The 12,484-nt window shown below is 34.5% G+C and overlaps 1 protein-coding gene across 4 annotated transcripts in view; it reads right to left on the minus strand.

Moving 5' to 3' along the window:
* Positions 1-12,484, minus strand: part of RDX (radixin) — a 102,303-nt gene that overhangs the window by 16,450 nt on the left and 73,369 nt on the right. For 2 of the 4 annotated variants that reach the window (XM_067750967.1, XM_067750966.1), the window contains exon 15: positions 4,752-4,953. The exons of the other annotated variants lie outside the window; for them this stretch is intronic. In XM_067750967.1, coding sequence (XP_067607068.1) covers positions 4,752-4,953 — 202 coding nt within the window. The remainder of the gene's footprint in view (positions 1-4,751; positions 4,954-12,484) is intronic. 4 annotated transcript variants of the gene reach the window in all.

A 12,484-nucleotide genomic window follows, 5' to 3' on the forward strand; every position in this document is an offset into this window, starting at 1 on the left:
TAAGGGGAAAAAAAAACCTAACATATCATTTGGGCATAAGCACATGAATCAAATCTAGCAAGAAAGTTAAGTTGATGAGCATAATCAAATGATTCTCAACTTTAAAAAACCTACAGAAATTTCCAAAGTAATTTGTTCAAAGCTGTCACAGCCAGTGAATAGTTAATTGTGTGTATATATTCTGAGATAATCTTCATTGAGTTGTGTTCTGATGAATATAACACCCCTTCATAATGATCTGAAAGAACTTTTTTTCCCTAACTCCTTAAAACCTATTTCAAAAAACCCTTCAAGTTTCTTCCAGTCACTACATTATTAGAATCATCTGAGAGCAAAAGGATGTTGATAGAACTGTTGTAAGCACACTCTGCAGTAATAGTTTTTCGACTATAAACAAGTATTAATAATTCAAAAGTACATGGATATTAACATTTGGTCATTACATTTTAGTGACACAATGAATCTGGAATCTAAATGTCTGTATCTGATTCCAGAGAAATGCTCTGAAACAGACAATCTAATTCAGAACTATGAAACTGCTTATAAAACTAGAGCACAATAGAGTACAACGACCTGCAATTAGAACTCAGAATCAAATCCATTTGTTCTTGGGTGTCTTTAATTTCTAGTTCTCTTTTTGTGCCACTAAAGAACGCATTCTTAAAAGGTCACGGATAAAACAGAGGTCTTAACTGTCCTCAAAAGAGGTCATTTGGAAAATAAGCAGAAGGAAAAACATTACTACATATAGTGAACATGAGAGCAAAATACATCTACATATTTCCTTTACTCAAAAGGTAGTAATATCATTCCCATGACCACAGATTTTCTTCAGGCTAATTACATTATAGCACTTTCTAGTATACTTTACATAGCAGCATGAATTTTCCTTTGGAGCAAAGTTTAGTTATTATTCCCTTTTGTAACTGCATTCCCAAAGGCACCAGATGTCTTCAAATCAAACTAAACCACCTCAGCAGAGGATTAAAGACTCCATAAATTCCTGACCCAATCTACTCTAGCTTTATCATCCTGCAGTCAATACACAGGAAATTACATTTTCTATTGTAGTCAAGACAGTGTACTTTTCATCTCTCTAGACTTCGACCATTGTACATAATCTCTCTTCTGTCTCTTTAAAAAACACAAGACTAAAAGCACAGGCATCAAAAGAAAAACAGAAAAATTAAACTTCATCAAAATTAAAAACTTATGCATCAAAAGATACTATCAATAGAATAAAAAGGCAACTCACAGAATGGAAGAATGTTTGCAACTCACGTATCTGATAAGGGACTAACATCCATAACATACAAAGAACTCCTACAATTCAACAAAAAACAATTTAAAAATGGTCAAAACATGAATATACACTTCAGCAAATAAGATACAAATGGTGAATAAGCATATGAAAAGATGTTCAACATCAGAGAGAAATGCATCATAGGGAAATGCAAATCAAAACCAAAATGAGATACCAGTTCACCCACTTGGATGGCTATTATCAAAAACAAACAATAAAGGGACTTCCCTGGTGGTCCAGTGGTTACGACTCAGCCACTGCTGTGGCCTGGGTTCAATCACTGGTCGGGGAACTAAGATCCCACAAGTGGCACAGCCAAAACACAAACAAACAAACAAGCAAACAAAAAATAAAAATTGTTGGTGAGGATGTGGAGAAATTGGCACCCTTATGCATTGCTGGTGGGAATAATGCAGTTGCTGAGAAAGACAGTATTGACAGTTCCTCAGAAAATTAAACACAGAATTACCATATGATTCAGCAATTCCATTTCTGGGTATATACTGAAGAACTGAAAGCAGTAACTCGAACAGATACTTGTACACCAACGTACATAATAGCAGCATTGTTCACAATAGTCAAAATGTGGAAATAATCCAAATGGCCATTAACCAATGAATGGATAAAGAAAATACGGTATATACATACAACTGAATATTATTTAGCCTTAAAAAAAAAAAAAACAACTCTGATACGTCCTATAATGTGGCTGAACCTGAAAAACATTGTTACGTGAAATAAGTTTGACACAAAAGGACAAATATAGGAGTCAGTCCACTTATGTGAGGTACCTAGAATTGTCAAATTCAAAGGCACAGAAATTAGGATAGTGGTCACGAGAGACTGGGAAGAGGGAGGAATGGGGAATTAGTATTTAATGGGTACAGAGAATCTGTTTGGGATGATGAAATGTTCTGGAGATGGATAGTGGTGATGGTTGCACAACAATGTGAATATACTTAATGTCACTGAACACTTGAAAATGGCTAAAATGGTAAATCTTACATATATTTTAACACAATACAGTAATGAAGATTCAACTGAAATCTCCCAACTCCACTGAACTTCACAGTACTTGATACAGATTACTAATTACTATATACTGACTGGTTTGTCAATTGGGTATAAAATGAGTCTTTCTATAAAGTTAGAAAAACTTCTAAATTAGGCACTTTATTTTTTGGGATATCTTTAAATACTGATCAGTGTTTAAAATTTGACCTATAAAATGAAAATTAAGCAATTTATCAGAGAACAAGCATACTTGAGAAACTGCTGTGTATTCTTATTCTCTATCAGTTGCTTATTTTCCTCTATTGCTCTTTATGTTGTAGTAGTCTCCTTCATGACACAGTGTATCATTTTATCCAAATCAGCTAAAATTTAAAAGCAAATAATTACATAAATGGAATGATGGCATATAAGACTCAAATGCTAGATCTGAATAACAAAGACTTTTCAGTATAAACAAAAGGAAAGGGAGGGAGAAGGTAGTACTGCTTTAAGAGTCTAAGACATACTTGCATTTCTAGGTCTAAAACAAAGGGAAAACATTTTAATTTAACTTGCAAAAAGTTAAGAACTATCACGCATACATTGTAACACAGCACAAGAAGAATTTGATATAACAAATCCACATTTTATCAAAAGGAATTTTTCCAAGGATTATTACATAAATCTCAGAAATTCTGATCCCATGTTACCAAGATGTACATTTAGCTATATAGACTTATTAAAGATAAACTAAAACCAGTAAACTACTTTTAGGAGCAAACTAACTGACATGCATAATTACCAAAGTGAACCTAAATTTTAAAAATGTTCATTAAATGTAAGTGAATAATTAAAACAGAGTAATAAATTACAAGGATGGAAGCAACTGACTAGATATAAGCACAGAGGAATCTGGGCATACAAATAACATGAGTCAACAAAATGTGTTGCCATCTTAAAAGAAATCTAGTATTGTAACAGATTATTGCAAATGATCCAAGAAATAAGATAAATATTTGAAGTTTCACTTTTTAAGATAGTCCAAAACAAAGGGTCACTGTCATTCTAATCTTGCTTCTATATCCTAGAATATAGAACATACTTAATAAAAGTGTATTGGCTAAATGACGGTCATTAAATAAGAACCTGGAACCATTAGTAGCTAGGGAACTCAAGCCAAATATAAACCTGAATTTAAAAGATGTGCCATGGGGTAATTAATTATCTTAGTCACAATCATTAACCTTAAAATTCTGTGAGGAATAATGATGGATAGATACTTCAACTCCTAAAGCAGCATATGTAACCTCAAATCAGAAAACTCTTGTTATCACAGTTTAAGAGAGGTTGAAGTATTGAGGCAACAAAGCAAAAAGTCATCATCTTTCCAGAGGGAAAACGGCAGCTCTTAAAATCACTAAAGATAGAGATATTAAGAAATAGGTCCAGGAGGGCAGACAGCAGAAGCAAGAAGAACTACAATCCTGCAGCCTGTGGAACAAAAACCATATTCACAGAAAGATAGACAAGATGAAAAGGCAGAGGGCTATGTACCAGATGAAGGAACAAGATAAAACCCCAGAAAAACAACTAAATGAAGTGGAGATAGGCAACCTTCCAGAAAAATAATTCAAAATAATAATAGTGAAGATGATCCAGGAAGAAGAATGGAGGCAAAGATTGAGAAGATGCAAGAAATATTTAACAAAGACCTAGAAGAATTAAAGAACAAACAGAGGTGAACAACACACAAACTGAAATGAAAACTACACTAGAAGGAATCAATAGCAGAATAACTGAGGCAGAAGAACAGATAAGTGACCTGGAAGACAGAATGGTGGAATTCACTGCTGTGGAACAGAATAAAGAAAAAAGAATGAAAAAAAAAAAATGAAGACAGTCTAAGAGACCTCTGGGACAACATTAAACACAACAACATTCGCATTATAGGGGTCCCAGAAGAAGAGAGAGAGAAATGACCTGAGAAAATATTTGAAGAGATTACAGTTGAAAACTTCCCTAACATGGGAAATGAAATAACCACCCAAGTTCAGGAAGCAGTGAGTCCCATACAGGATAAACCCAAGGAGAAACACGCTGAGACACATAGTAATCAAACTGTCAAAAATTAAAGACAAAGAAAAATTATTGAAAGCAGCAAGGGAAAAACGACAAATAACATACAAAGGAACTCCCATAAGGTTAACAGCTGATGTCTCACCAGAAACTCTACAAGCCAGAAGGGAGTGGCATGATATACTTAAAGTGATGAAAGGGAAGAACCTACAACCAAGATTACTCTACCCAGGAAGGATCTCATTCAGATTTGATGGAGAAATCTAAAGCTTTACAGACAAGCAAAAGCTAAGAGAATTCAGCACCACCAAACCAGCTCTACAACAAATGCTAAAGGAACTTCTCTAAGTGGGAAACACAAGAGAAGAAAAGGACTTACAAAAACAAACCCAAGGGCTTCCCTGGTGGCGCAGTGGTTGAGAGTCCGCCTGCCGATGCAGGGGACACGGGTTTGTGCCCTGGTCCGGGAAGATCCCACATGCCGCGGAGCGGCTGGGCCCGTGGGCCATGGCCGCTGGGCCTGTGCATCCGGAGCCTGTGCCCCGCGACGGGAGAGGCCACAGCAGTGAGAGGCCCGCATACTGCAAAAAAAAAAAAAAAACACAAAAACCCAAAACAATTAAGAAAATGGTCATAGGAACATACATATCGATAATTACCTTAAACGTGAATGGATTAAATGCTCCAACCAAAAGACACAGCCTTACTGAATGGATACAAAAACAAGACCCATATATATACTGTCTACAAGAGACCCAAAACAGACTGAAAGTGAGGGGATGGAAAAAGATATTCCATGCAAATGGAAAGCAAAAGAAAGCTGGAGTAGCAATACTCATATCAGATAAAATAGACTTTAAAATAAAGAATGTTACAAGAGACAAGGAAGGACACTACACAATGATCAAGGGATCAATCCAAGAAGACATAACAATTACAAATATATATGCACCCAACACAGGACCACCTCAATACAAAGGCAACTGCTAACAGCTCTAAAAGAGGAAATCGACAGTAACATAGTAATAGTGGGGGACTTTAACACCTCACTTACAACAATGGACAGATCATCCAAAATGAAAATAAATAAGGAAACAGAAGCTTTAAATGACACAATAGACAAGACAGATTTAACTGATATTTATAGGACGTTCCATCCCAAAACAGATTACACTTTTTCTCAAGTGCGCAAGGAACATTCTCCAAGATCGATCACATCTTGCGTCACAAATCAAGCCTCAGTAAATTTAAGAATTTTGAAATCTTATCAAGCATGTTACTAACTACAACTCTATGAGATTAGAAATCAATTACACGGAAAAAAACGTAAAAAACGTAAAAAACTCAAACACATGGAGGCTAAACAATATGTTACTAAATAACCAAGAGATCACAGAAGAAATCAAAGAGGAAATCAAAAAATACCTAGAGACAAATGACAATGAAAACACGACGATCCAAAACCTATAGAATGCAGCAAAAGAGGGAAGTTTATAGCTATACAAGCCTACCTCAAGAAATAAGGAAAATCTCAAATGAACAATCTAACATTACACCTAAAGGAACTAGAGAAAGAACAAACAAAACCCAAAGTTAGCAGAAAGAAAGAAGTCATAAAGATCAGAGCAGAAATAAATCAAATAGAAACAAAGAAAACAACAGCAAAGATCAATAAAACTAAAAGCTGGTTCTTTGAGAAGATAAACAAAATTGATAAACCCTTAGCCAGACTCATCAAGAAAGAGGGAGAGGACTCAAATCAATAAAATTAGAAATGAAAAAGAAGTTACAACAGACACTGCAGAAATACAAAGCATCCTAAGAGACTACCACAAGCAACTCTATGCCAATAAAATGGACAACCTGGAAGAAATGGACAAATTCGTAGAAACGTATAACCTTACAAGACTGAACCAGGAAGAAACAGAAAATATGAACAGACCAATCACAAGTAATGAAATTGAAACTGTGATTAAAAATCTTCCAACAAACAAAAGTCCAGGACCAGATGGCTTCACAGGTGAATTCTATCAAACATTTAGAGAAGAGCTAACACCCATCCTTCTCAAACTCTTCCAAAAAATTGCAGAGGAGGGAACACTCCCAAACTCGTTCTATGAGGCCACCATCACCCTGATCCCCAAACCAGACAAAGATACTACAAAAAAAGAAAACTACAGACCAATATCACTGATGAATATAGTTGCAAAAATCCTCAACAAAATACTAGCAAGCAGAATCCAACAACACACTAAAAGGATCATACACCATGATCAAGTGGGATTTATCCCAGGTATACAAGGAGTCTTCAATATATGCAAATCAATCAATGTGATACACCATATTAACAAACTGAAGAAGAAAAAACATATGATCATCTCAATAGATGCAGAAAAAGCTTTTGACAAAATTCAACACCCATTTATGATAAAAACTCTCCAGAAAGTGGGCATAGAGGGAACCTACCTCAACATAATAAAGGCCAATACGACAAACCCACAGCAAACATTCTCAATGGTGAAAAACAGAAAGCATTTCCTCTAAGATCAGGAACACGATAAGGATGTCCACTCTCACCACTCTTATTCAACATAGTTTTGGAAGTCCTAGCCACAGAAATCAGAGAAGAAAAAGAAATAAAAGGAATACAAATTGGAAAAACAGAAGTAAAGCTGTCTCTGTTTGCAGATGACATGATACTATACTTAGAGAATCCTAAAGATGCCACCAGAAAACTACTAGAGCTAATCAATGAATTTGGTAAAGTTGCAGGATACAAAATTAATGCTCAGAAATCTCTTGCACTCCTATACACTAATGATGAAAAATCTGAAAGAGAAATTAAGGAGATACTCCCATTTACCACTGCAACAAAAAGAATAAAATACCTAGGAATAAACCTACCTAGGGAGACAAAAGACCTGTATGCAGAAAACTATAAGACACTGATGAAAGAAATTAAAGACAATACCAACAGATGGAGAGATATACCATGTTCTTGGACTGGAAGAATCAATATTGTGAAAATGACTATACCACCCAAAGCAATCCCCAGATTCAATGCAATCCCTATAATATTACCAATGGCATTTTTTACGGAACTAGAACCAAAAATCTTAAAATTTGTACGGAGACACAAAAGACCCCGAATAGCCAAAGCAGTCTTGAGGGAAAAAAGCGGAGCTGGAAGAATCAGACTCTCTGACTACAGACTATACTACAAAGCTACAGTAATCAAGACAATATGGTACTGGCACAAAAACAGAAACAAGATGGAAAGCCCAGAGATAAACCCACACACCTATGGTCAACTAGTCTATGACAACGGAGGCAAGGATATACAGTGGAGAACAGACAGTCCCTTCAATAAGTGGTGCTGGGAAAACTGGACAGCTACATGTAAAAGAATGAAATTAGAACACGCCCTAACACCATACACAAAAATAAACTCAAAATGGATTAGAGACCTAAATTAAGACCGGACACTATACAACTCTTAGAGGAAAACATAGGAAGAATACTCTTTGACATAAATCACAGCAAGATCTTTTTTGATCCACCTCCTAGAGTAATGGAAATTCAAAAAAAAGCAAATGGGACCTAATAAAACTTCAAAGCTCTTGCACAGCAAAGGAAACCATTAACAAGACGAAAAGACAACCCTCAGAATGGGAGAAAATATTTGCAAATGAATCAACAGACAAAAGATTATCCTCCAAGATATATAAACAGCTCATGCAGCTCAATATTAAAAAAACAAGCAACCCAATCAAAAAATGGGCAGAAGACCTAAATAGACATTTCTCCAAAGAAAAGAAAGAGATGGCCAAGAAGCACATGAAAAGCTGCTCAACATCACTACTTATTAGAGAAATGCAAGTCAAAACTACAATGAGGTATCACCTCACACCAGTTAGAATGGGCATCATCAGAAAATCTACAAACAACAAATGCTGGAGAGGGTGTGGAGAAATGGGAACCCTCTTGCACTGTTGGTGGGAATGTAAATTGATATAGCCACTACGGAGAACAGTATGGAGGTTCCTTAAAAAACTAAAAATAGGATTACTATATGATCCAGCAATCCCACTACTGGGCATATACCCAGAGAAAACCATAATTCAAAAAGACACATGCACCCCAATGTTCACTGCAGCACTATTTACAATAGCCAGGTCATGGAAGCAACCTAAATGCCCAGCGACAGATAAATGGATAAAGAAGATGTGGCACATATATACAATGGAATATTACTCAGCCATAAAAAGGAACGAAATTGGGTCATTTGTTGAGACGTGGATGGATCTAGAGACTGTAATAAAGAGAGTGAAGTAAGTTAGAAAGAGAAAAACAAATACTGTATATTACCGCATGTATGTGGAACCTAGAAAAATGGTACAGATGAACCAGTTTTCGGGGCAGAAGCTGAGACACAGATATAGAGAACAATTCTATGGACACCAACGGGGGAAAGCCGCAGGGGGGTGGGGATGGTGGTGTGATGAATTGGGCTATTGGGATTGACATGTATACACAGATGTGTATAAAATTGATGACTAATAAGAACCTGCTGTATAAAAAAATAAAATTAAATTTAAAAAAAGATAGGTCCAGTAGGAAAAAGTGGGAATTAAGATTATTTAATTGGAAAAGCCATGGAAGGGAGGGTGATAAGCTTTAATATATGAAACACGATCGTGAGCCAAGTTTTCCTTGCGAACAGTGTAGAATGTGAGGAGTCATACTGCCTTGACATTTTATGAAGTTATCATATCTGCTGAATCACTGTGCTTTTGAAATGTACTAGAATATTGTCATTCTACATGATAAACCACATTAGAATATTTAATAGATTATCTCCTAGTTAAAAAAAGAATGAAGTACAGAATAAGAAAAGCTAAAGTTCTGTTCATTTAGAACAAACTTAAAGAAAAGAGGACTGTCTACCAGTGTAGTTCCATATTTTAAACGTTTCCCCTTATTCTTATTAAATACATCTAAGCTTGGGTTTACTAATCAGTTCACTAAATTAATTCTAAAGGCAGTAATTCCTATACTTCAGTTTTAAGTTTTAGATTTTAAAAGACTATTTTCATTATGCATACATAAAATGGGATACTGTGGGATCTAAAAAATCTTTTATCTTCAATTCTAAAAATATCACCAATCAACAGGTAATAAGAACTGAGACAGAAAGTTATGTGCATTTTTTTTTAATCACAGCACTAACATTGGAACTCTTTCCAATGATAACCAGGAGCGAGTTCCAATACAGTGTAAGATATAACTTTCTAAGTGCTAATTCTAGTTCTTAAAAAAAGAACTCTAATTAGACATAAAGCAAAATATTATACTACGGAATTCCCTTTTCTTTTCTAACAGGACCAGAATAAAGAGATCACCACCTGTCTTTGAGAATAGAAATAATAAAGTGACAGTTCAATATTACTGTAAACTGAGAAGACAACTGGCTTTTACTATGCTTAAAACAGATTTATCACTTGTTATTTAAGAAGAATAATCTTTATAATAAAATTTAGTAAGAAGCACTTAGTATACAGTTCTTTAAAGAACATTAGCATTTTAATAGTGAGATTAATCAAGGACAATGAAACTGCTTCTTCCTTAGGAAAACTAAACACTATACAAGAAAAGCAATGACTAGAAATCTTAAATGATTTTCTATTATGAAAAGAGTCAATTTAATTTAATGATTTAACTTTTCTGGAGAATTATCACTATTACTTCCATACCAAAAGAGATATATAATTTGGGGGAACGAGTAAATGTATGAGGATTCTGAATTTTTTCCTATCCACTTGTTTTTAAGATGTAATGATTTATGGATCTAATAGAAATTATAATATTCAGGAAATATACAAGAAATCCATGTTAAATAACAACAGTGAAGCATGAAACATGAGCTTTTGTCACTTTATTGTTAACCAATGAATGTTATCCAAAATTATAGATGTAACTTAATTGTACAACACAAAATTATGCTAATAGTATAAGCCTGCTGGAATTTACCAAATACTCATTATTTTTACATTGCTATATGAACATGTGCTTCTCAAATGCTAATAATAAAAGTTATAATTGGTTTAATGAAAACCCATATTGCAAATAGTTGTTCCTGTTTAGAAAAATTCACACAGCTTTAAAAATGGATTAAATCCATTTTAATTCTAATCTACAAATAGATTATAAACAGCAAATATAACTGGTAATTTTTCAACACTGATATCAAACTGATGTAGGAATGGTAGTGCACACAATTCAAAATGAAGCAAATTAACAAAAATCCAATAAAAATCCAAGTTTTCACCTATTATGGCAATTACTTTAATGCTCTGGAAGAGTGAACACATGCTTTAAACCATGAATAGTAAGGCTTATCATCTGTTCCTCTAATGTGCTGCAAGGAGAAATGTCCTCTTCCACAGTGTTTTGAAGCATGTGCACAACCACCGTACAACAGTCACTTCAAGGTTAACCAGTTATCTTTTGTCCTACTAAATCCAAAAAATATATTAAATGCAACCTTTCCTTTTCATAATGTCTGCCCAGATTAATCCTTTTAAAGTCAGCAAAATCAAAAAAGCACAGAGATATTTTCAGACACAACTTGAATCTATTGTGCATGAAAAATGTCTAACAAAATGGCAATTTTAATAGATAAATGTAAATTTGAATGCATAATACCAAATGGAAAGTAGCTGAACCACACAGAGAAAACAAGGCTTTCCTTATCTCCAAATCTAAATGTTTTATAATAAAGAAAATGTTAGAACCTGTGAATATTGAACATCTTTCAAACTAGAAAGATTTCTTTGTAAAACATAACTGAAATTAATATAACCTATAAAATTATAATTTCTAAAATAGAATTAACTAACCAAATTTAAGTATTTTTAGTTAGATTGAAAAAAATAAGCACAATGATTTAGAAACCAAATATGCTAAAATGATTATGTAATAATTACATCAAGGAATGAAGGTACAAACATTCGTCGTCATATGCTACAAGGGCAATCTCTCTCTCTCTCTCTCACACACACACACACACACACACACACACACACACACACACACACACACACACTTCCTTAGACATACAACACCCCTCCAGGAAGATAGTATATCAGTGAGCGCTAACAATTTTAATACAAATCAGAGTCCCACAGTTCAGTTCAACAAAAAGGCAGTTAAAATTTAGCACTCTAAGATATTCTGAAGGAAAAGGAGATCTCAAAAATATTCCTTCATGATTGACAGTATCACTATGTATTATAAAACATATAGCTTACACACTTCACTGTGTTTGAACGACCAGTCATCACAGGTATAGTAGTGAGGTAGTATTACTGTCCCCTCCTCGGGACTGCTGTTTTCATATGCTGCCCTTCTAGCAAGGTCCAGGGTTTTATTAATGATGATAATCAATTACCAACAAATGTGCTTTTTCTTTTATTAAACATCTGTTTTTCTAAATCAATCTATGAAAGAATCTTTCAGAGACAACTGTTATTTGCAGTAGTGTTTCATCAGTAAACTTTCCTAGGGAACTACTTACTACCTGCTGTCTATACCTTTGTAAGATCAGTGGGCAAAGAAAACCAAATGATGACAGGAGATGAAACACCAATCAATTCAGCTGTCAAAGATGATCGTAATTAAGTAAGCAAATAACAAATATCCAATAATGTTATTAAATTGGGATTTAAAAAATTAACCACTAGCTGTACACTATACTGTTAAACATTCTAATCCTTTTCATGATTCATAGCCATCTTCTACACAATGATGAAAGACTGTCCACCCTGCCACCTATGCTCATTTTAATCACTGCCAATGATCTGTATAGTGGCAGCGCTATGGTTACAGGGCACATCAAGGTATGAGAAGTACACACTGAGGAAACATGAATGAGAGAGAATGTGGAAATACATGCAGCTAAAATATGGAAGAAGAAAAAACAGAGTGCCCTACCTAAACACTCATTAAGTCACCACCATCCTTTAAAATGTACAAAGTGCTTAAATCATACATACACATTTGTCAGACATGATAATTAGTGTTAATCTTCAACAGAAAAAAAAAATGGAAAAT

Source organism: Pseudorca crassidens, chromosome 9 (assembly GCF_039906515.1).
Source record: "Pseudorca crassidens isolate mPseCra1 chromosome 9, mPseCra1.hap1, whole genome shotgun sequence".
NCBI classification, from domain to species: domain Eukaryota; kingdom Metazoa; phylum Chordata; class Mammalia; order Artiodactyla; family Delphinidae; genus Pseudorca; species Pseudorca crassidens.